This window comes from Camarhynchus parvulus, chromosome 12, assembly GCF_901933205.1.
Source record: "Camarhynchus parvulus chromosome 12, STF_HiC, whole genome shotgun sequence".
Taxonomy (NCBI): domain Eukaryota; kingdom Metazoa; phylum Chordata; class Aves; order Passeriformes; family Thraupidae; genus Camarhynchus; species Camarhynchus parvulus.
In genome coordinates, this window is record NC_044582.1 from 19,430,256 (window position 1) to 19,455,491 (window position 25,236).

The following is a 25,236-nucleotide window of genomic DNA, read 5'->3' on the forward strand; positions in this document are numbered from 1 at the left end:
TTTGGCGTGGCCGTGACAGTGGGGTCCATCCTCCATCTGCCTCCTGACCAGCAGCCCTGCACCTTCCTGTGTGTGTCTGTTGCATTTTGGGAGCTCACCTGAGCTCCTGCCATTCCAGGTGTCCTTCTCTTGTCAGCTCTGACAAAGCTGAGCCTAACTGACCCTAAGCAGCCCTAAGAGTGGTGATGAGCCAAATCCCATTTAGCACTTTGCTGCCTTTCCTGAGGAGCCAAGGAATTACAGCCATTGCTTCTGATTGCCTCTGAGTGTTTCCACTCCGATGTATTCTGGCTGCATGAATCTGTAATGACAATTAAATATCTGCCTGGTGCTCTCAAGGAGCCAGCCAGGAGAGATTTCAGTGGGAGATTTTCTGTACCAGCCTTTGAACTGAATTTGTATCTGATCTCAGAGCATTGTAGGAGAGACAGGAAACAATTTACCAGGGCTAGAATGGAGACTATGCTAATTCACTCCTTCAAATCTTTTTTTCACTCCCTGGAATTCAATGAAGAATGGGAATCATGAAGAAAACGATAATCTTAAAGTTCAGTGCTACAACAGGAGAGATTTTTCATTGCTTTGGGGAAAAAAAGTTAGGAGGAGGAAGCTTTGAATATAGATATGCTGGAGGATTGTCATAATCTTCAATCTTGACACAATATTACTCTACCCCACCGAAGCCTATTTTAATATGTCTGGAAATAAATGTCACCCTGGAAGGTTGTTCCTGGAGCTGTGAGGAAATGAGGCAGAGCTTTGGTTCTCCTCCTGGGAGGGTTCCCAGCCAGGGCTGTGCTGATTGAAATGCAGGTGTCTGTCCTGCTGAGAGCTCGCCTGAGCTGGGCTCAGGTGTCAGGGCAGCTCCAGGCTTTGCCAGCACAGGAAGGGTTGGGGCTCTCTTGTCCTGCACTTACCCGTGTTTGTCACTGGAGTGACAAGGTATTATTTACCATTTACATGGTAAATCAAGTTAATTCAGGGTCCTGCTCTGGTTCTGCCCAGGGCACTCCTGTGGGAATGCTACAGAGCCTGAAGAAGGGAGTGCACCAGGAGTGCTCTTCCCAGGTAAGGGAGTGCACCAGGAGCACTGTTCCTAGGGCAGGGAGTGCACCAGGAGTGCTGTTCCTGGACAAGGGAATGCACAAGGAGTGCACCAGGAGTGCTGTTCCTGGACAAGGGAGCGCACCAGGAGTGCTGTTCCCAAGCTGCTCTGTCCTCTCCCAGCCCCATGACAGTGGAACACACTGTGGAGGAGGATGCTAACGGTGCCTGTTTCTGGATGCAGCCAGGACTCACCAGACCCGGGCTGGCTTCTGACAGCAGCATCTCTCAGGAGCAGATGGGCCATTTTCTGCAGGGGGAGAGCAGCATTTAGAGGCTGCATTCACTGGAGATCTCCCCGAGGGCAGGGAGATGGGAGGCAGGCTCTGCTGCAGGGCAGGAAGAGAAGCCTCCTGCTCTTTCTGGTGAGGCAGGGCTCACCTGGGCTTGCTGTGTTTGTTCCAGGCAGCAGGGTAGGGCAGGGATGATGCTCTGTGGGACAGGGCTGGGTGGTGGCAGTGTCCCCAAGTGTCCAGTTTGGATGGCTGAGGGATGATGGCTCTGTGGGACAGGGCTGGGTGGTGGCAGTGTCCCACAGTGTCCAGTTTGGATGACTGTGGGATGGTGGCCTCAGCCTGGGACGTGTTTCCAGTGTGAAAGCTCAGATGAAAGACTGGGTAAAGCTTTGGTGCTGGGTGGTTGGATTTTGTCTGGTTTCCTTCCCCCAGGCAGTGCTGGCACTCCAGTGATGTTCAACAAGAACGGGGACGCCCCGGGGCGCTACGACATCTTCCAGTTCCACAGCAGCAACACCAGCACGCCCGGCTACCGCCTGGTGGGGCAGTGGACAGACGACCTGCAGCTCAACGTGAGTCCCCCTCTCCTTTGCTATGGGCTCCCAAACCAGCAGGGACCTTTGCTATGGGCTCCCAAACCAGCTGGGACCTTTGCTATGGGCTCTGTAACCAGCTGGGACCTTTGCTATGGGCTCTATAACCAGCTGGGACCTTTGCTATGGGCTCTATAACCAGCTGGGACCTTTGCTATGGGCTCTATAACCAGCAGGGACCTTTGCTATGGGCTCTATAACCAGCTGGGACCTTTGCTATGGGCTCTATAACCAGCAGGGACATTTGCTATGGGCTCCCAAACCAGCTGGGACCTTTGCTATGGGCTCTGTAACCAGCTGGGACCTTTGCTATGGGCTCTGTAACCAGCTGGGACCTTTGCTATGGGCTCTATAACCAGCTGGGACCTTTGCTATGGGCTCTGTAACCAGCAGGGACCTTTGCTATGGGCGCCCCAGCAGGGCCTTTGCTATGAACCAGCAGGGACCTTTGCTATGGGCTCCCAAACCAGCTGGGACCTTTGCTATGGGCTCTATAACCAGCAGGGACCTTTGCTATGGGCTCTGTAACCAGCAGGGACCTTTGCTATGGGCTCCCAAACCAGCTGGGACCTTTGCTATGGGCTCTATAACCAGCAGGGACCTTTGCTATGGGCTCTGTAACCAGCAGGGACCTTTGCTATGGGCTCTATAACCAGCAGGGACCTTTGCTATGGGCTCTGTAACCAGCAGGGACCTTTGCTATGGGCTCTGTAACCAGCAGGGACCTTTGCTATGGGCTCTGTAACCAGCAGGGACCTTTGCTATGGGCTCTATAACCAGCAGGGACCTTTGCTATGGGCTCCCAAACCAGCTGGGACCTTTGCTATGGGCTCTATAACCAGCAGGGACCTTTGCTATGGGCTCTGTAACCAGCAGGGACCTTTGCTATGGGCTCCCAAACCAGCTGGGACCTTTGCTATGGGCTCTATAACCAGCAGGGACCTTTGCTATGGGCTCTGTAACCAGCAGGGACCTTTGCTATGGGCTCTATAACCAGCAGGGACCTTTGCTATGGGCTCTGTAACCAGCAGGGACCTTTGCTATGGGCTCTGTAACCAGCAGGGACCTTTGCTATGGGCTCTATAACCAGCAGGGACCTTTGCTATGGGCTCTGTAACCAGCAGGGACCTTTGCTATGTCCTCACAGCCCCACACTAGGGGTTCTGCACAGTCTCCCTCTCCCCTGTCCTGCAGCCTTCTCCCTGTACCCAGAGAGCCAGAGCTCCTCAGACTGACAGAGACAGGCTCTGGTCATGTAAATTTAATTACTGCTGCATGGCTGCAGTCCCTAGGTGCCACCTTGGGAAATGAAGCTGTGGTTTGTTGTAGTTTGAAACCACTGGGCTTTCACTCGCAGATGCTTTTTGGTTTTCCTTGTCTTTGGAAAGCTGGAATGAAATGTGTTTGGAGTGAGTCACTTTTCCAGTGGTGTTTTTAACCCTGTGGATGAGGTGGCCTGTCTGGCATGATGCCTGAAGGCAAACTGGCACGTAGGAGCAGGTGCTCAAATGCACTTTGATGTTTCCAGAAAAATCCCCAGGACTGGTGGGTGGGAGAGCTGGAGAGCGCGTCAGCCTCATCCCCCGAGCCTGGCTTGTGCCCTGGCTGGGTGCAGGATCCCTGCTTGTCCCTCTGTGCACTTTGCCTTGGGTTCCTGTAGCAGTGGTGCCAGCTTTACCTCCTGGCTGGGTGCAGGATCCCTGCTTGTCCCTCTGTGCACTTTGCCTCAGCCCTGGAGCAGGGTGTGCTCCCAGCCTGGGCTCTCTCTGGACCCGGTGTCACATTTGGGGCTGGCCCTGTGACCTGTGGGGACACCTGAGCTGCCCACAGGGGTCACAGCCACCCCCTGGCATGGAACCAAAGGCCCCACACTTCCTATTTTTCATGTTTCCATGGTTTTTGTTAAATCAAGTAATAAATGTGGGTCACCAAGGGTCCACTCTTGGAGGCTGATCACACACAATATTTCACTCTCCTTGAATTCTGGCTCAGTTTTATTTTCTGTGTTTGATTTGCTCTTTCAGTGCTTTTCAACTTTTGATGTTCTATATAAGGAAACCTATATTAACTTGCAATTTACAGTTCTTTTAGCAAAAAAATATTAATATTTTATTAAGCAAATCCTTCTTTATGTAAACTGCACATCCTGATCCATTAAAATTTAAAGCTAATTTAATGGATCTTGATTTGTATTCCTGTTGTTGTGTTAAATGTTTCCATAAAAAGACCTCTTTCCTCACCCTCGTAGCCTCATGGCCACAGGGTCATTTCAGTAGCTGAGATTCTCTCACTAGCTTCCCTTCTAATCACTCAAGTGTCCCAGTTTCTCGCACAAATATATGTCTAAGACAGTCCCTTTTGTATTATTGGATTATTTCTTACAATAATAAGGACAATTGTGGAGTCTAGAGAAGCCAAGGATTCCTGGAAATAACCAAAATAAATTCTATTAAATGCATCCCAGGGAAAGCTACCAGAGGATGTGAATTGTCCTCAGTAATTATTGTGGCAGTAACTGTTCAGGGGATGTGTGCCAGTCCTGATGTCTCGAACACCAGAGGGGAGAGCCAGGGTGTTTGCTGCAGGTTGGAGGGGCAGCTCTGTGCGGTGCTTTGTGTCCCCAGGGCTTTGTCCCTGGGGCAGCCCTGGTGTGTCTGCATTCCCTGCGCACGGGGAAAGCTCTGCACAGCCCCACAGGTGAAGACCCTGCAGATGCAGGGGGGCAGGAGCTGCAGGACACCAGCTCGGTGAGTAACGGTTTTCTTCTTTGTCATCAGCCTCATTCCAGGGAGGAACAGAAATGTTTCACTGTGGGATTCCTCTGGCAGCGCTGCTGCTCTGCAGGCTCTTGAGGGTGCCTTCAACAAAGGTCAAATTCCCATTCATGGTACTTTTTGGGGCACGGTGGGCACAGGCTGGATTAATTTGGAGAGCTGAACCAGATTTTTCCATGTTAGATTGCAGAGTAACTTCTGTTCTGGTTTTCTCTCTTGTGCTTGTGTTGCAGACAGACTGAGGACAGTTGTAGCAACTTCCTTGGGACTCCTTAAATCTGTTCTGTTTTCTTGTTGTTGATAAACCCGGCTGTATTAATTACCTGGGGCTGTGTGTATCTCGGGTCAGATAACAAAGCATTTGATGACTTTTCACTGCAGCAAACCTGGGACACAACAATTGATGTGAGGCCAGTGCAATCAGCCCTTTTCCTTTGCCTGCTTGGCAGCAGTCAGGCCAGCAGAGCAGTGCCCAGCACCCAGGGCAGGGTTCAGTGGCAGTTCTGGCTGTGTTTCAGGGTCCATGCAAGGATAAAATGAGCAGATGTCTAATTTTACTGGCCTTGGCCAGGGCCCCATGCAAAGCCACGGCAGTGCTCTGCTCTCCCTGCAGCAAGGCTGTGATGCTGAGGTGCCCACCCATCTGCCACCCTGAGGGGCCAGGTGAGGGCTGTGCCAAGCTCTGGCAGCCCCTGGCACTGCTGCAGGCAGATTTGGGGTGCAGTGTTTGTAGCTGGCACCCTCCTGCCCTGGATTTCAGGCTCAGAGCTCGGCCAGCCCCATCCCTGCTGCAGCACAGCTCTGTGGGAGGCAGAGACACACCTGGTGCACTTGGGCTGGAGAGAGGCACCTGGTGCACTTGGGCTGGAGAGAGGCACCTGGTGCACTTGGGCTGGAGGGAGGCACCTGGTGCACTTGGGCTGGAGAGAGGCACCTGGTGCACTTGGGCTGGAGAGAGGCACCTGGTGCACTTGGGCTGGAGAGACACACCTGGTGCACTTGGGCTGGAGAGAGGCACCTGGTGCACTTGGGCTGGAGAGACACACCTGGTGCACTTGGGCTGGAGAGACACACCTGGTGCACTTGGGCTGGAGAGAGGCACCTGGTGCACTTGGGCTGGAGAGAGGCACCTGGTGCACTTGGGCTGGAGAGAGGCACCTGATGCACTGAGGCTGGAGAGAGGCACCTGGTGCACTTGGGCTGGAGAGACAGAGATCCCCTGGCCACAAAAAGCTGGGCTTTAAGGCAGGCCTGGCTCTGGGAGGCTGTGCTCCGTGCTCAGGGCAGCTCCAGCCTTGCCAGAGCTGCTTGGACTGGCTGGAGCTTTGCTGTTTGAAATGCAGAGGTGCTGCTGGTGGGCAGGAGCCAGTGTGCCCTGGGGAGGCTGAGGAGTGTTGTGTAGCAGCTGGGTTTGGGCTGGCTTGCTTTTCCAATGGCTCCTTTCAGTTTGTTGTCAGGCTGGGATTTCCTTTGCGTCTGAGGCTTGTGTGGTTCCAGCAGCAGGAACTGGGAGCTTGGCTGAAGGCAGCGTGGCCAGGGGACAGGTCCTGCCTCCATGGGGAGCTCCTTGTGCTTCTCTGTGGATCTCAGACAGGGAATGAAGCCCTCCATGCCCTGCCCTGCCCCATCTCAGCTCGGAGGTGTCCTTGCTGTGTGAGCTGTTTGGATAAGGGGCACTGGAGGGGTGGGAGCAGCTGCCTGAGCAGCTCCCATACATTGCTGGCTCCAAAAATGCAGCTTCTCCTGCTTGGAGGTGCCTGACACAAACACAAACACATCTCTGCTGGAGGAGCTGGTGTGCCTGAAGGAGGAGGAAATGGATGGCTCCTAGAGGAAGCACAGGTTCTCCTGGGAAATTTGGTGATATTGCTTCTCTTCCTCCAGGTACAGTTAACTCAGCAGCTCCCAGGTTTGTTATGTTTTCCCATCCCGTTCCCTGAGCAAGCATCCCAGAACTGTCAAAATCAATAGGTGAAGGAAACATTCCCTGTGAAATTGTTGAACCTGTTCTTTCCAGGTCTTGTGCTGAGGCTGCAGAGGCCTGCCTGGGCTCCTGCCCGTGGACACGAGCTGCTCCTGGGGTCAGTGGGGTGCTGGGATCACCCCATCCCTGGGGTGCAGGGACCCTGCCCCATGGGCTGCAGGTGCTGGCTGGACCCCGCAGGGCAGCTCTCCCTGGGCAGGGCTCCTGGCCCTGTTCTGCTGTTCGTGTTCAGCTCTCCCTGGGGAGGGCTCCTGGCCCTGTTCTGCTGTTCGTGTTCAGCTCTCCCTGGGCAGGGCTCCTGGCCCTGTCCCATGTGGGAGCACCCAGCCAAGCTGTGGTGCCTTGTCCCTCCCTGCCCAGCCCCACATGGGCAGGCCACTGCCCTGTCCTTCACCCCCAGCCTGGGGCACTGAGGAGCTCTGGGGTCCCCTTGTCCCTCCCCAGCTCCACAATCAGTGCCTGGGAGATGGATGGCATTGATGATGATCAGTGTGGTTCCATGGGCACAGCTGTTCATGGACCTGCTCCCCGCATCAGCCCCCGAGGATGTGGGTCCTGGAGCATTCCCTGCTCCTAGATAATCCCCTGCTCCTGGAGCATTCCCTGCTCCTGGAGAACTCCCTGCTCCTGGAGCATTCCCTGCTCCTAGATAATCCCCTGCTCCTGGAGCATTCCCTGCTCCTGGAGAACTCCCTGCTCCTGGAGAACTCCCTGCTCCTAGATAATCCCCTGCTCCTGGAGCATTCCCTGCTCCCTGGGCAGGCAGCTGGGAGCTGCTCTTTGCCATGGGGAGCACAGTGTGGGATAAAGCCCTGCTTGGAATCAGGAACATCCCTGTAGCTCAGGGTCTGGGGTGAGCTGGGGTCAGTGCTGCCCCCGAGCAGGGGAGCTTTGCTGGCAGGACAGCAGCAGGGACAGAGGCACCACAGTCACTGACACAGGATGGAAATTCCACCCTGCAATCCTTTTTTCCCCCACAAACAGAAGCACATTGAGTAACTCTATAATCCTCTGTGCAATTTATGTGAAACCCGCTCACTTCAACACCTCCTGAATCTGTTTGGGCTCAGACTAATCAATTTGCATGCCATAAACATCTCTGTTAGGGAGTTTGGAAATAAATGTTATGAATAGTGAGCTGGTGAAGAGAGTAATTAACTGTCTAACCCGCTGGCAAGAGACCTGGCTGTACCTGCCTTTTTTTGATAAAATATTCGAATTGGAATTGCATCCAAGCACCTCTTCAGTGCTGTTTGTTGCTCAGGAATATTCTGCCAACAGATGGTATTTGTCTAAAATAACATGTTCAAATTGATTTCTGTTCCTTGTGTTCTTGGGTTTGCTGCTGGGTTTTGGGTTTTTCCTTTGGAGCAGAATGTGTTCAGGGTGGATGGAGTTTCTGGTTTTGGGGGACACTGTTAGGGACACTCTGCATGTCTGCTGCCCTGCTCCTGTCCCCGCAGGTGTCACCTCGGTCACTGGTGACACAGGTGGCAGTGCCACAGCGGGTGTGTGCAGTGTTTGCCAGCACTGGCGCTGCTCATGCCCAGTCCTTGCAGAGGGATGTGCAGCTGTGTCACAGCCCTGGCCAGGGCTGAGCCTCCCTGAGCCCCGGCTCTGTGACCCAGGGGAGCGAGGGTGACTCCATCCCTGGGCTCCTGGAGCTGCCCCCAGTGCCCCCATGCCCGGCTGGCAGCAGCCCTGCCGTGTGCTGCAGGAGTGGATGTTGTTTGTTTTGTTCCCTCGTTAAATTCTGCAATCTCTCATTGCTCATGTCACCGTGAGCAGCACAAACACCTTTAATTATCTCAACTTGCAGCATGAAGTGCAAGGGGATTTTTCAAACCACTGGCCTGCAGAATGGCCGTGTGCTGATTGCTCCTGCTGCAGGAGGGAGTGAGGCTGAAAGCCCCAGTCCTGCACGGGCTGGGGCTGCACTGCAGCTGGGCCGTGGAGGGGCAGCAAATGCTTTATTGTGTCTGCCCTTGCCCTGGCAGGGGAGGCTGGATGGGCAATGCTCTCTTTATCCCTCACTCCCCACTGAAGCTGTGTGGGCTCGTGTGGGCAGTGCTGGGGGCAAGGGCAAGGCTCTGCAGAGAGGAAAATCCAGGAACTGTCAGCACGAGAATGATTGGCTCTGTGCCTCTGGACCAAAGACACTCGTGTGTTCCCCTGGCAGTGTGAGAGTGATCTCTGTGTGGGAGGGGTGTCAGCAGTGTGGGGTTTGTGTCTGCAGAGGCCAATGTGGGGTTTGGTCTGCAGAGGCCAGTGTGGGGTTTGTGTCTGCAGAGGCCAATGTGGGGTTTGGTCTGCAGAGGCCAGTGTGGGATTTGTGTCTGCAGAGGCCAATGTGGGGTTTGGTCTGCAGAGGCCAGTGTGGGGTTTGTGTCTGCAGAGGCCAATGTGGGGTTTGTGTCTGCAGAGGCCAATGTGGGGTTTGGTCTGCAGAGGCCAGTGTGGGGTTTGTGTCTGCAGAGGCCAATGTGGGGTTTGTGTCTGCAGAGGCCAGTGTGGGGTTTGGTCTGCAGAGGCCAATGTGGGGTTTGGTCTGCAGAGGCCAATGTGGGGTTTGTGTCTGCAGAGGCCAGGGCACCCCCAGTGCTGTTCCCTTCTTTGGGGTCTCCTTTCCCACCTCCCCTCGTTGGTCAGCCTGGGGAGGAGGTGGCAGCAGAATATCGCAGTCCCTGTGAGTGCTGAGAGCCTGGCACTCCCTGCCAGCCCCGGGGCGCTCAGCAGGACTGCAGGCACTGCAGCTGCCCCAGGTTTCTGTGGCAGATCAGGGCTGGCACCTGCCAGCGGTGCCAAGTCTGGTGACAACTAACAGCAGCCAAAACTTGCTGCTTTGTCTCCATTCGTGTTGATCAAATCTGCAAGCAAACTCCTTTAATAAACCCAGCCTGGGGCACTGAGGAGCTCTGGGGTCCCCTTGTCCCCCTCCCAGCTCCACAATCAGTGCCTGGGAGATGGATGGCATTGATGATGATCAGTGTGGTTCCATGGGCACAGCTGTTCATGGACCTGCTCCCCGCATCAGCCCCCGAGGATGTGGGTCCTGGAGCATTCCCTGCTCCTAGATAATCCCCTGCTCCTGGAGCATTCCCTGCTCCTGGAGAACTCCCTGCTCCTGGAGCATTCCCTGCTCCTAGATAATCCCCTGCTCCTGGAGCATTCCCTGCTCCTGGAGAACTCCCTGCTCCTGGAGAACTCCCTGCTCCTAGATAATCCCCTGCTCCTGGAGCATTCCCTGCTCCCTGGGCAGGCAGCTGGGAGCTGCTCTTTGCCATGGGGAGCACAGTGTGGGATAAAGCCCTGCTTGGAATCAGGAACATCCCTGTAGCTCAGGGTCTGGGGTGAGCTGGGGTCAGTGCTGCCCCCCGAGCAGGGGCTTTGCTGGCAGGACAGCAGCAGGGACAGAGGCACCACAGTCACTGACACAGGATGGAAATTCCACCCCTGCAATCCTTTTTCCCCACAAACAGAAGCACATTGAGTAACTCTATAATCCTCTGTGCAATTTATGTGAAACCCGCTCACTTCAACACCTCCTGAATCTGTTTGGGCTCAGACTAATCAATTTGCATGCCATAAACATCTCTGTTAGGGAGTTTGGAAATAAATGTTATGAATAGTGAGCTGGTGAAGAGAGTAATTAACTGTCTAACCCGCTGGCAAGAGACCTGGCTGTACCTGCCTTTTTTTGATAAAATATTCGAATTGGAATTGCATCCAAGCACCTCTTCAGTGCTGTTTGTTGCTCAGGAATATTCTGCCAACAGATGGTATTTGTCTAAAATAACATGTTCAAATTGATTTCTGTTCCTTGTGTTCTTGGGTTTGCTGCTGGGTTTTGGGTTTTTCCTTTGGAGCAGAATGTGTTCAGGGTGGATGGAGTTTCTGGTTTTGGGGGACACTGTTAGGGACACTCTGCATGTCTGCTGCCCTGCTCCTGTCCCCGCAGGTGTCACCTCGGTCACTGGTGACACAGGTGGCAGTGCCACAGCGGGTGTGTGCAGTGTTTGCCAGCACTGGCGCTGCTCATGCCCAGTCCTTGCAGAGGGATGTGCAGCTGTGTCACAGCCCTGGCCAGGGCTGAGCCTCCCTGAGCCCCGGCTCTGTGACCCAGGGGGAGCGAGGGTGACTCCATCCCTGGGCTCCTGGAGCTGCCCCCAGTGCCCCCATGCCCGGCTGGCAGCAGCCCTGCCGTGTGCTGCAGGAGTGGATGTTGTTTGTTTTGTTCCCTCGTTAAATTCTGCAATCTCTCATTGCTCATGTCACCGTGAGCAGCACAAACACCTTTAATTATCTCAACTTGCAGCATGAAGTGCAAGGGGATTTTTCAAACCACTGGCCTGCAGAATGGCCGTGTGCTGATTGCTCCTGCTGCAGGAGGGAGTGAGGCTGAAAGCCCCAGTCCTGCACGGGCTGGGGCTGCACTGCAGCTGGGCCGTGGAGGGGCAGCAAATGCTTTATTGTGTCTGCCCTTGCCCTGGCAGGGGAGGCTGGATGGGCAATGCTCTCTTTATCCCTCACTCCCCACTGAAGCTGTGTGGGCTCGTGTGGGCAGTGCTGGGGGCAAGGGCAAGGCTCTGCAGAGAGGAAAATCCAGGAACTGTCAGCACGAGAATGATTGGCTCTGTGCCTCTGGACCAAAGACACTCGTGTGTTCCCCTGGCAGTGTGAGAGTGATCTCTGTGTGGGAGGGGTGTCAGCAGTGTGGGGTTTGTGTCTGCAGAGGCCAATGTGGGGTTTGGTCTGCAGAGGCCAGTGTGGGGTTTGTGTCTGCAGAGGCCAATGTGGGGTTTGGTCTGCAGAGGCCAGTGTGGGATTTGTGTCTGCAGAGGCCAATGTGGGGTTTGGTCTGCAGAGGCCAGTGTGGGGTTTGTGTCTGCAGAGGCCAATGTGGGGTTTGTGTCTGCAGAGGCCAATGTGGGGTTTGGTCTGCAGAGGCCAGTGTGGGGTTTGTGTCTGCAGAGGCCAATGTGGGGTTTGTGTCTGCAGAGGCCAGTGTGGGGTTTGGTCTGCAGAGGCCAATGTGGGGTTTGGTCTGCAGAGGCCAATGTGGGGTTTGTGTCTGCAGAGGCCAGGGCACCCCCAGTGCTGTTCCCTTCTTTGGGGTCTCCTTTCCCACCTCCCCTCGTTGGTCAGCCTGGGAGGAGGTGGCAGCAGAATATCGCAGTCCCTGTGAGTGCTGAGAGCCTGGCACTCCCTGCCAGCCCCGGGGCGCTCAGCAGGACTGCAGGCACTGCAGCTGCCCCAGGTTTCTGTGGCAGATCAGGGGCTGGCACCTGCCAGCGGTGCCAAGTCTGGTGACAACTAACAGCAGCCAAAACTTGCTGCTTTGTCTCCATTCGTGTTGATCAAATCTGCAAGCAAACTCCTTTAATAAACTGTATGAGCCGCTCTGGGAGCTCTTGGCTTAGAGCTGCTTCTGTAGATCCCAAACATGACCCAGCTGTGTTTGCAAAATGAAATTCTGGTCCCACACTGATGCCAGTGCCGAGGGCGGTGGAGCAGAAATGATGACAGATGTGTCAGATTGTGCCTGTTTGCTCCAGGGAGCAGAGAGAAATCCCACAAAGGCTGGTTGAGAGCTCTGCTCACATCAGGCCCATGTGAGCAGCCCTCAGAGTTCCAGTGTTTGAGCAGAGCTCAGAGGGTCCTGACGGGCCACATGTGTGGAGTGGGTCAGAAATAATCTGTTAAAATGTCCTTGAGCGCTGATTTCTGCAGCAGGACTGTAATACCAGCGGTGTGATGTGGAATTCAGGGTGTCCCCAGCTAATTGTTCACAGCATGGGCAATAATGACCCCTAAAACCAGCTGCAAAGGGTCCTCAGTCTGCTCTGAAACAACTTGAGGGAAGCCTTGGTTTGCTTTGTTTTCCTGGTTTATTTGGTTTTGTTCCACCAAACTGAAGATGTACATTCTGTGCAGATGCTGCTGGGATGGTTCCCATGGGCCATCCTTGTTTGCTGGTCAGTCCCAGCTTTACCTGGCCAGGGCTCTGGGGCTGCAGCAGCTGCTCCCCAGTGCCCGTGGAACCAGGGACTGTACCCTGTGTTTGGCTGGGGAGGGGCTGTACAGACTTCAGCTCCCTTTGCAGAGCAGATTTTGGCCTTTTCCTCCCCAAAAAGCAGCTGGAAGGGCTGGGACAGGCTTTTCTCCTCCCGCAGCCCAGGCTGGGAGCTCGTGGTGCCCTCCCCTGGGCTGAGTCCCAGCTCCCCAGTGCCGGCTCTGCAGAGGGGTCACAGCCCTGTGTGTGGGGAGGAAAGAGACAATTCCCTGTGCTGGGAGGCAGCTGCTGCCCTGGCCGTGTGCGTTGCCACCAGCCATTGTTCATTTTCTGTGTTCTTCTAGTTTTCTGTGCAGTTCTTTTAGGGCCCAATTGCCTGAGCATAACCTGAGCAGGATAATTTAATATTATTAGTATTATTAATATCACTGCAGCAATCTAATTAGGGCCTAAATGAGCTGGGTACTGAATCTCCCTCAGTATTTTGTATTTCTTTCATCCTCCCTCCCTGCCCTGTGCTGTTCTGCCTTGCACACGAGATGTGGTGAGGAAATCACTGTCCATTGATGCTGAGGCTTCAGGAGGGGAGAACCAGCACCAAGTAATGGCACTGGGAACTGCTGCTCCTTGAGCCAGCTGGGAATGAGGAGGATAAAGAAATGCCAGCATTTCTGGGCTGGCAGGCACTCCAGGAGGAATGCTCTCCAAATCACACACACCAGCTTGGTGCCCTCTCCTCGCTGCCCTTTCCAGACTGGGAGCTCTGAGTTGGGCTTGGCAGGAGCAGAACTTTTCCACAATCACAAAGAACAGAAAAAATAAGTTCTTGGCTCATAAGAGAGATAAAGGGCTAATCCTTTCCTCAAACCTTAGGTAAGGTCGTGGCTGTGCCATGAAAAATAGCTCTGAAAAGGACTTTTCAGGAGAAGAACCAGAATTCCTGGAGCTACTTCTAGATGGGCCACTGTCATCCAGGCTTGTTCCTGGGGCTCAGGCTGTGCAGCTGTGGGCACTGTGAGCAGGTGAGGAACAAGGGTTTGATTGCAGCTGCTCTGGCTGGGCTGGGGCTGTGTGCCCTGCCTGGGGCTGGCCTGTCCTCCTGCCCTGCTAAAATCTCTGCTGGGGCCGCCCTGTGTCCCTGCAGTGCCCAGGGCCAGGCTGGGCAGAGGGGCTGGAGCACCTGGGACAGGGGGAGGTGTCCCTGCCATGGCAGGGCAGCACTGGGTGGGATTTGGTGTCCAAACCAGTTTGGGATTCTGTGATAATTCAGATTTCCCCTCATTCTAAGCCACCTTAGGATAAAAAGTTGTCTTGGATTAGCTCTGCTTTCAGAAGATAGTTTTGCCCTAACCTATCCATGTAAAGAGACAAGAGCTGTGTGTTATAAATGCACATTTGGAAGCACATGCTCTTTTTTAATTAAAAAAATATTATGCAGGGGCTGCAGGATGAATACTGAAGATGCATGGTCCACCCCCTTCCATTAGTGAGAAGACAACACAAAGCTGTAGGCAGATATAAAAGCATTAAAATAATTAATTTTCCATTTTATTGTGCGTCAACAGAAATGCATAATAATAAGCATTTTTGCAAAAACTGTGGATTAAGCATTTTTCTCTCCATCAGTGGTGTGCTGGAAATGTCCTTGCTTTAATGTAGAACAAATGGCCCTTGGATCTCATTAAAGATGGTGCTCTGAGTGCTCAGAGGGCTCTCAGTGCTGCTGGGGCAGAGCAGCAGGGCTGCTGGGAAAAGGTGACAAATACTAAACAAAAGACAAAGGAGGAGTAGAAATGAAAGGGAAATAAAGGAGGGTTAAGAATTGCTTCTTGTGGGAAGCCCAAAGAGCAGGTGGGAGAGAGCTCTGCCTCCTTCTGGGGTGCCACAGCAGTGCTGGGGTGGCTTTGGGAGGGGCAGGGAGCACCCAGGGGCTGGGCTGGGACCGTGCTGGGGGACACCATGGAGGGGCTGGGATGGTGGCATGGGATAATGGGATGGGATCCATGGGATGGGATGGGATATTGGGATGGGATGGGATGATGGCATGGCATGGCATGGCATGGGATAATGGGATAATGGGCTGGGATAATGGGCTGGGATGATGGGACGGGATGGGATATTGGGATGGGATGGGATGATGGCATGGCATGGCATGGGATAATGGGATGAGGTGGAGCAGTGTGAGTCCCCATTGCATGGCCCTTCCCAGAGCTCACATGCTGCTGCTGCTGCAGGAATAATCCTTCTGTTTCGAGAGGTGGTTTGGAGTCTCTGGGAATTGTGTGTTATCCTGCAGAGGTGCTAGGGCTGCTCTGCTCAGAGCAGGATCTGTTTGGCACAGAACTGGTGGGGTTTTGCCTCCACCCCTTGCAGGCTCCATGCTGGGCAGGGCTTCCCCAGCACTCCCTGCAGGCAGGGAAAGGAAAAGGAGCTCCATGGTGTGAAGGACCATGTCTGGGCCAGACATGGGGCAGCTCTGCATCCTCTCTGGCACTCTGGCTTATCACCACTGTTATCTCTTTGGGGATTTCAGTTGATATTTTGCAGAAGACTCTGCTGAGGATGTGTTATTGACATATTCTTAGCTTAAAACCATTATCACGGTAAATCCCTGGATTTAGAAACTAATTACAAGACATTAGTAGCTGAGCCTGAAGAGCTAAGTCATGCAAATATTGCTGTCTGCAAAGTGGAATATACACAAATGTCTGAACTGCTGAGTTAGGAGCTGCAGTCTGGAGGTGGCAATAAATCTGAGCCCAGTCCTCGCCGCTGGCTGCTCTGTGTCCCTGAAATTAATGGCACCATCATTATGAAAGTGGGATCAGGGAACGTGGCTATTTTCTTCCCTGAGTAGGTTAATTACCACTAATGTAATTATTTTTGTAGTGATTTTTATTTTAATCAAACATTGCACGAAACAATTAAGTTCAGAACAAATGGCTTATTATGGAAATGTTTGTGGCGGAGGAAAGCAAAGCAGCAATGTTTGAATTATCCCCAGATATTGAGTTACTTTATTCATTAACATGAACAATTACATTAGGCCTTATGAGACAGACTAAGCATTTCTTGTTAATGTTTGTTCTATAGTGAACATAATGAGAATGCATGTTGTGAGTGGATGCAGTCCCTCCTGCTGGAGGCATTCGGGAGCTGGGGTGTGTGGGAGCAGGGAGAGCATCCTTCCTTCCCAGGGATGCAGGGATCCAATCCCTCTTTTCAGGAGCAGACCTCTAGAATCTCTCTCATTGAGGGATTATTTTTACAGCATTCACAGAAAGACTCTTGGTACTCCAGTGTGTGAGCAGAGGGTGACTTCAGGGTTTGTGTTTTCACAAATATAAAATGAAGATTATACAGGATCTATTTTGATTTAAATTAGGAAAGTGCAACTTAATCTTTCAATTTAAGACTTGCCTATCCAAGTCTTCCAGTCTGTATGAATAATTAAGGCAGCTGACTCAAGAAACTCATCTGAGAACTTTGACTGCTTGTAGGGAAAATCATGGAGCTTGTCAGCATTTAAGTGGCCTAAGGAAAAATAGCTGAAATGTTTTTTTAATGACACTTACATCTCTGCCAGGGGATCAGGTTTTGTGTCTGGAAAGGACACACACACAGAGCAGCTGCTGGAGCCACTGAGGTGCTGCTGGGCTGGTAACTGGTGCTGGGAATGCCAGGGCCTCCCCAGGCTTCCAGTCTGCACTGTTCCACTGGGGCTCCAATCTAAAAACCTTCCTTGTTCTTGGAGGCTGGGGAGTGGCTTTAGTCAGGCACAGTTTGAAATGATCTGTGAGTCCAGTTTTCCACAGCACTGGGGAGCCTTTGTTGCCTACCTTGGAGTTCAGGACTCTCCAGACTGCAGAGTAAGTGAGACTTTCCATGTATTTAATGTAATCATTTATCATTTGCATTCCCAGAAGTACATGTGGTATTTCAAAAGCTGAATGTGACTTTGAAACGAAATAGTATCTAATTATTGCTTTTTTCACTGATGACCATTTTCTTTGTCCTTCATATTTCTCACCTGGCTTGTGTAGCAGAGCTTCCCCCATTCTCACTGATCCCGTGCCCTATAGAAAACACATTCCCACCTCATTTCACATCTTCCCCTGGTCAGTAGCAGTTCCAGGAGGGGAGATCTCTGCTCTGTCTCAGGAAGAAGCCCCAAGGTTTGTGGGAAGCAGCCTTGCAAGTGTAAGTCCTGCCTTCCCTTGAGGTTTGCAGTGTTGTTATAATTCTCGTGTGGTTTATCTGGGCTTGGATGTCATTCCATCAGACTTAATGAGAAACGAAATGAGAAATGGAGGCAGTGAGCACAGTTAGGGCTCACACAGAAGCACCAGGGTGTGGTTTTGGGACTCTGCCCATGGGAACTTTATCCACTTGGGGTTTGTGTGCTGGGGCTCCCCTGAGTCCCCTCCCTTCCTTCCCAGCTCATGTCTGTGTCTGCCAGCCCTAACCCTGAGCCTGTGTGTGCCTGTCCCACAGATCGAGGAGATGCACTGGGGCAGGGCTGTGTGTTCTGTGCCCACCTTGGTGAGCAGCCAGCTCTAAGCCAGCTCTAAGCCAGGCCTAAGCCACACCTAAGCCAAGCCTAACCCCGAGCCTGTTTGTGCCTGTCCCACAGGTCGAGGAGATGCAGTGGGGCGGGGGCGTGCGTGCCGTGCCCCCCTCGGTGTGCAGCCAGCCGTGCCGGCCGGGCGAGAGGAAGAAGATGGTGAAGGGCATGCCGTGCTGCTGGCACTGCGAGCTGTGTGACGGGTACCAGTACCAGGCCGACGAGGTCACCTGCCTGCTGTGCTCCTACAACGAGCGGCCCAACGAGAACCGCACCGGCTGCCGCTCCATCCCCATCATCAAGCTGGAGTGGCACTCGCCCTGGGCCGTCATCCCCGTCTTCCTGGCCATGCTGGGCATCGTGGCCACCATCTTCGTGGTGGCCACCTTCATCCGCTACAACGACACGCCGATCGTGCGGGCCTCGGGCCGCGAGCTCAGCTACGTGCTGCTGACGGGCATCTTCCTGTGCTACATCATCACCTTCCTGATGATCGCCAAGCCCGACGTGGCCGTCTGCTCCTTCCGCAGGATCTTCCTGGGGCTGGGCATGTGCATCAGCTACGCGGCGCTGCTCACCAAGACCAACCGCATCTACCGCATCTTCGAGCAGGGCAAGAAGTCGGTGACGGCGCCGCGGCTGATCAGCCCCACCTCGCAGCTGGCCATCGCCTCCAGCCTCATCTCCGTCCAGCTCCTGGGCGTCTTCATCTGGTTCGCGGTGGACCCGCCCAACATCATCGTGGATTACGATGAGCAGAAAACTATGAACCCCGAGCAGGCCCGAGGAGTGCTCAAGTGTGACATTACGGATCTACAAATCATTTGTTCCTTGGGTTATAGCATTCTGCTCATGGTGACGTGCACTGTGTATGCCATCAAGACTCGGGGGGTCCCAGAGAATTTTAATGAAGCCAAACCCATTGGATTCACTATGTACACTACCTGTATAGTATGGCTTGCCTTCATTCCAATATTTTTTGGCACTGCCCAGTCAGCAGAAAAGGTAGGTGAGAGTGCCCAGGATCCGCTGTGCTTGTAGCCACGTGCTGGTGCTCAGCTTTCCGTGGATTTCCAGCTGAGCTCTCCAGTCGCTCATTCCTGACTCAGGGCAATCTGTGGTACTGTTTTCCTTCCCCGTTTAGCTCGTGGGCCATTCATTTAAAGAACTGGCAAATGATCAATAGCAATCACGTTAGCCATTAGTTTTATTGTTGCATCTATTTCAATTGTTTCTTTACAGTAGGATAAGTGGGAATTAGCTGTCATATTACCCACAAAGAGGTATCTCCTAACTAAATAATTTTTAATGCAAGATGGTAAGCAAGAAAACTGTCAAAAAATACCCAGGTGGGCTCCTGTGCCTCTGGACCGGAGGGCAGTGTGGAGTGTGATGAGTGCTCTGCTCACAGAACAGGCCCAGGACACATTTACACCACGGTGTAAAGGGCCTGTCCTGAGCTCCAGGGGCTGAGCCCAGCAGCTCCAGCTGATGCTCCATGATGCAGATTCACTTTTACTTTTCCCTGGAGAAAAGCTGTCATTTCAGAGGGATTTGGCAAACACCACCAAGTCCAGTATTTAGAGAGCAGTGGTGATACTGGGCTGTCCTGAACTGCTGTCAGTCTGTTTTACTGCACCACCCCAGCCCAGCCTGTCTCCCTGTCCCCGTGTCCCCATCTCCCTGTGTCCCTGTCCCCATGTCCCTGTCCCTGTGTCCCTGCAGGGCTGTGCAGCTCCTGAGCTCTGTGACCAGGCTCGGTGCTCAGCCCCTGCTCCTGGGGCTTTCCCCTCCTGCCCTGCCCTGCCCAGGGCTGTGCTGCAGGAGCCTTGCTGCTTTTCCTCCCTTTCTGGCACTCCTTTTGTGGGGGCTGCAGGGATTGTGCTTTTTGGTGCTTGCCACTGATTTCCTGTCAGATATTCCCTCTGGAAAATATTGTGCCTTAGCTTGGCCACGCACGTCTGCTGAAATGGAAATTGCACCTGCTGAAAAGTCTCATGCAGCACGATCTCTTCAGCTGAGCAGTGGGGCTATATATAACACTGGGGTTCCAGGGGATGGATTTATCTTATTCTATCGATAAATACAAGCATAATGTTGTTGGGTGGAAGGCATATTGTAAACACCTGCCTTGTTCAGGGCAGAGAATAACACCTCCAACAACAAAAAAACCAAACCTCTAGCAAAGTGCTGCAGGTAATTCATAAAAGGTGAATAATTCAAGCAGGAGCTGCTGCAGCAGGTGGAGGGAGGCCAGAAATCTGAGTTTCTCCAGGATGGAGATGAGCCATGAGGCACATGGGGGGTGGCACATGGTAAAAGCAGATTTCAGATGTTTTTACAGCTTGAGTTCACTCACCCTGTTTCTTTGTCCACATCAGAGATGGAGAGAAGGTGTGGCTGGTTGTGATTTATGGCTCAGCTCTGATTTATGGGCTTGGTTTGGTGATGCAGCACGTGGATCCCAGGGATGTGGGATATGCTCCTCCCTCCCATGGCTGGGATACAGAGCTCCAGAGCTCCTGCTCTGCCTGCCTGGGCACTGTGCAGCTCTGGGTTGTGTTATCCTGTATGGATTGTGTGTCCTGCTTCCTGCCTGGGCACTGTGCAGCTCTGGGCTGTGTTATCCTGTTCTGTGTGTCCTGCTTCCTGCCTGGGCACTGTGCAGCTCTGGGCTGTGTTATCCTGTTCTGTGTGTCCTGCTCCCTGCCTGGGCACTGTGCAGCTCTGGGCTGTGCTATCCTGTTCTGTGTGTCCTGTTTTGTCCTGCTCTCCCCTGGGCACTGTCACTCTGGGCGGTACCTGTCTGTGTGCTCTCCCTGCCTGGGCACTGTGCAGCTCTGGGCTGTGTTATCCTGTTTTTTGTGTGTCCTGCTCTCCCTGCCTGGGCACTGTGCAGCTCTGGGCTGTGTTATCCTGTTCTGTGTGTCTGCTCCTGCCTGTTTTTTTTTTTTTTGATTATTGTTATCTTTTTTCCCTCCTGGGACTGTGCGCTCTGGGCGGTTATCCTGTATGATGTGTGTCTTCTCCTGCTGGACTGTGCATTTTATTATGGATTGTGTGCCTGCTCCCCTGCCTGGGCACTGTGCAGCTCTGGGCTGTGTTATCCTGTTCTGTGTCCTGCTCTCCCTGCCTGGGCACTGTGCAGCTCTGGGCTGTGCTATCCTGTTCTGTGTGTCCTGCTCTCCCTGCCTGGGCACTGTGCAGCTCTGGGCTGGGTTATCCTGTTCTGTGTGTCCTGAAAATGCTGTGTCAGCTCTGGGGCAGGGTTTGTGCTGTCCCTGCTCAGACAGGTCCTTCCTTTAGTGTGTACTTGATGGAAAGCCACTGTGGCTTTCAGCTGAAGGAGGGGAGATTTAGACTGGATATACAGAAGGAATTCTACCCTGTGAGGGTGAGGAAGCCCAGGGTGCCTAGGGAAGCTGAATATTCCCCCAAAATCTCATTTTCTCAGATTGTGTCATTGGGCTGATGGAGACAGAGATGTCATTGTTATGTTTTCATGTTTCATAGAGGTTCTGCTGCCTCAGAACTCTGATTGCTTTTATTTAGTAATTGTGCTGAGATTAAACAGATACATTGCTGGATGTTTACAAGCCTGTGAGAACTGTCAGCGTGCTGAAATACATCCTGCCAGTGGGGCTCTTCTCTTGAATGATCTTCAGGGCTTTTTTCAAGTTCAGAAAGTTCTAATTGTGCCTCTGAGTGAGGGGTGACTATTGTCCAGCCAGTGTGGTTGTCCTGCTTGGGAGCTTTGTTCTTCCTGCAGTGATGAGAAATAGGGAAAAGTTGAAATGGGGAAAAGAGCTGTCACCTTCCATCAGCTTCTTTCAGTTGTAAACTGTTGGGTTTTTGGGGGGTTTGTAGGTTTTGTAAAGAAATTTGAAGTGCCTAATCCCATCAGCCCTTCCACCTTCCTTCTTGTTTCTCTGGTGTTTTTTTCAGTGCCCCTTTTATTCAAATCAATAAGCAGGGCAAGTCAGGCATATTTGGCAGCAACACTTTTACTTATTGTGTTGAGTGTTCCATAAATACTATAATTTGAAGACACATGCAAAATGGGTCCTTGTTCAGATTAAATAATGTCACATTAGCACAGGAGCACTTCAGTCTCTGTTCTATTTTTTGGTGGAACTAAGTTACCCTTCAATTCTCTGTAACACAAATACCAATTAGCCAGGTAGGACACACTTTTATTTTCTCCCTTGGGGAGGCTTGGGCTGACAGTTGCTATAGCAACTCTGCATTTGTGGATTTGGGAGTTATGAGGAATTTAATGCAACATTTGTTGGAGTTTCACACTGTGGGATGGTGGAGGAGCCCAGGCTTTGAGGCTCCCAGGGAATGTGCCTGGGCCTGCCATGATTTGGGGCTCTGCCAGGGACAGCTGTTGTGGATTGCAGCTTTCGTTTCAAGTTTTTATCATTTTTGTTGAAAGGAGGATTCTGGCAACAGGTATTTCTCATTGATGCCCTTTCACTCCACCCATCACTTCATTATCTGCATGTTCAGATGCTGAGGTTCTTCATTCCGTCCAGCCTGGGCTGTGCCCCTGAGAACAGCCTGGAGTTTGGGGATCTGGCACTGGAGCTGTCCTGAGTGAAGCCTGAACTGAGGAGCAGCTTCAGCTCATGGCAGTTCTGAGCTCCAGGCTGGAGCCACGAGCTCTGCAGGGCCTCAAAGCACAAAATCCACTTCTGTGAGTACTGGAGTTCCACCTTTAACTGAGGAGAAATTAGGTGTTCTCTGAAATCTAGGGGTGAAATACTCAGTGGGATTTTTGGAAGGCTGCTGACCTTCACTACAAAGGTGATCCTGGCCTAGGTTTTCATCAGGTTATATAATAACACTGCTGGAAAGTGTATAAAAACCCTTGTGGAAACCTTTGAGTGGCTACAGGGTTTCAGTTCTAATTTCTGCAGAACTGAACAAAAATTCCAAGCCCAGCTCCTGGGCAAAGTTCTCAGTGAGATTTCTTTGATTACCTCCTGCACTCATTGGCCCCCCCATGGGAAGGGGGGCTGTGACACTCACAGCCCAGCCAGACTGGGAGGTTTTGGAGGTGTCACTGCTGCCAGGGGTTTAACCCTCAGCAGGAGCTCAGCATTTCCATGTGTGTCGTTGAAGTGCTGCAGGAATCCAGGTGCTGGAGCTCTTGGTCTCTGTTTTCCTCTCCCTGGTGCTCTGGGGGCAGCTTTGTTCCCTGCACAGACACTCACAGACCCAGCACCTCCTGGCTGGGGCTGGGCTGTGGCCTCTGAGGCTCCTGGAGGAGAGAACACCCCAGGAAATACAGAATATTCCTGGCTCTGTGCTTCCCAGTGCTCAGGGAGTCACCAGGAGCTCTGGCACAGCTCCCTCTGCCACCAAGGGCTGCAGATGAGAAAGAAAAATGGCAAGGAAACCTTGGTGCCTGAACCTGGGCACCTGGGATGTGTGGGTGCCCCCAGCTCACACTCAGGGGCAGCAGGAGAAGGGGGAGCTGCCACTGGAGTTTGGGAAAGGTTCTGGAGCTGCCACTGGAGTTTGGGAAAGGTTCTGGAGTTGGCACTGGAGTTCAGGAAAGGTTCTGGAGCTGCCACTGGAGTTTGGGAAAGGTTCTGGAGCTGCCACTGGAGTTCGGGAAAGGTTCTGGAGCTGCCACTGGAGCTGGGTGTGCCAGGGATGGCTGGGGAAGGAGCCCCTGCTCCTCACGTGGTGTCCTGAAAAAGCAAAGCCAACTGGGAATAAACAGCTTACCCGGAGGGCTGGGTTCCCCAGCAGGGCTCTCTGGGAAGGGATTCCTGCCTTTGCTGGGTGCAAAGGGAGGCTGCAGGGCCACTGAGGATGCAGGTCTGTGTGTGTCTGCAGCCAGGGCAGGCATTGGCAGGCAGGGAGGAGCACACGTGCACACTCAGAGTGAAATAAGGGCTGATTGCAGTAATTAGATGCTCCTCAGAAGACCATAAATTAACGGTGATTATGATTCTTGAAAGAACAGAAGCAGAAGGTGCACGTAACGTGGCTCTGCTTTATCACATTTGCTGCATTGTAATGCTCCTTTAATGTTAATATGTACTTTTGTAGTAAAACCTAATTGCAAACACTGAGCAGGAGGAGCCCAGGGCCACGATCGTGTTCCACATAATTACCTGGCAGGGGGGCTCCCCCAGCCAGCAGTGCCACCAGCACAGCAGGTAGGGCTGGCACAGAGCTCTGCAGGGAGGGCAGAGCTGGCAGGGCATGAACCCCAACCCATGGGGTGAAATGTGTGGGTTTTGGGGAGCTCTCTGTGCCAGGGAGCAGCAGGGCCACGCTGGGTTTGCTGTTTGCTGTGCAGGGAGGGCAGGGGATGAACCCCAACCCAAAGGCTGAAATGTGTGGTTTTTGGGGAGCTCTCTGTGCCAGGGAGCAGCAGGGCCAGGCTGGCTTTGCTGCTCTCACAGGGGACACGGGCTCAGTTAAGCAGAAGTGACTTCATCCCTGTCCCCAGGGGCTGCTGTGTCACCAGGGACCCTTTGAAGCCTCTGAGTGGCTGCTTTGATGTCTGATGCTGGCGCTGAGGGATCTCTTTGCTGTGATAATTCCAGCCTTTTCCATTCCCAGCTGTGCTGAGGAGACAGAAAAAGGAAATTATTTGGAAGATGGGAACATAAATGGAGCCTAGAAAGGAGAGGGCATCACAGAGGTGGAAACCAGAGAATATCCTGAGCCGGGAGGGTCCTACAGGGATCAGCCAGTCCTGCTCCTGGCCCTGCCCAGAGACCCCAAATCCCCCCCTGGGCATCCCTGGCAGTGCTGTCCAAGGGCTCCTGGAGCTCTGGGGCTGTGCCCATCCCCTGGGCAGTGCCAGCACCCTCTGGGGATGAACCTTTCCAAATCCAGCCCGAGCCTCCCTCCATGGCGCTGGGGCAGCTGCACCCAGCTCCTCCCCAGGTTTCTCTGTCTCCATTGTGACCGTTCTGCCCGAGCCCCAGGGCTGGGCAGTCTCTGTGTGACTGGAGCAGCAGGTTTGGGAACGTTGTGGTGCTGGTGAGCCTGGCTGTGGCACAGGCACTGGCCCGCGGCTCTCAGCTGCCCCTGCCCTGTGCTCACCCTTTATGTCACAAAGGAGAAGGGGCAAGGAAGGTCCCTCTTCCCCTGGAATTTCTGGTGCATGCTTAACTGCCTCTGGCTACAAAGCAACACAGTTTTAAAGGGAAAAACGTGTAGGTGTTTCATGCATAGTGTTGACACGTACTTTTTTTGTTCCTCTTTTTTTTTGGGGGGAAATGTAGCATTGCCAGGAGGGTTTTGCATCTGAAAAGCGAACCCTGCACGGGCCCTGGCAGCCCTATCAACAGTTCTTATCTGCAGCACAAGCTGACAGCCCCTCACCGGGAAATAATTGCGGCTCCGTGGAGTCCGGGGCAGTAATTACTGTGTTGATGAAACTTTTCCCTGTGCTTGCCTTGTGATATCTCTGAGTGTCAAACTGCCTGGGCTGACAGCATCATTGCCTTGCACAGACCCTGCCGCGCTGCTGGGAGGGACTGGGGCTTTCCAGCTTGCTGAATTGCCGAGGCAGCCAAGGGAGAGCTCAGCCTGGCAAAGCCCTGTGCTGGGATTAACGCTGGGCAGGGCTGGGCTCGGGCAGGCGCCCGTGGAGCGCCCAGTCCCAACTCCCGCCCGTGGCTGTGGAGTTATGGAACAGCTCCTCAGCGTTAGGAAGGAAGGAATCAATCCCAGAATAAGCAGCTGCAGGCAGGGGAGGGTCAGTGTGTCTGAGTTCTGTGGGCAGTGTCAGTTTGTGACCGTGTATGCCCACAGGAATGGTGAAACCTCCCTTGGGTGCCCAGAACAGTGCGAGTGGGGCACCTCAGGAGGTGATGTGCTGGTGAATGTGGTGCTGCTGCTGGGTTCATGGTGGGATTTGGCGATCCCAGGGGTGACTCTGTGATTTCAATGAGAATTTAGCATTTCCTGTGTGTGCAGGGGTTAAGGCAAGTG

The 25,236-nt window shown here is 53.2% G+C and overlaps 1 protein-coding gene across 3 annotated transcripts in view; it reads left to right on the forward strand.

Moving 5' to 3' along the window:
- The window catches only part of GRM7 (glutamate metabotropic receptor 7), a 193,852-nt gene that overhangs the window by 133,156 nt on the left and 35,460 nt on the right, over window positions 1–25,236 (forward strand). For all 3 annotated transcript variants that reach the window (XM_030956622.1, XM_030956621.1, XM_030956623.1), the window contains 2 exons: window positions 1,773–1,912; window positions 17,338–18,273. In XM_030956622.1, coding sequence (XP_030812482.1) covers window positions 1,773–1,912; window positions 17,338–18,273 — 1,076 coding nt within the window. The remainder of the gene's footprint in view (window positions 1–1,772; window positions 1,913–17,337; window positions 18,274–25,236) is intronic.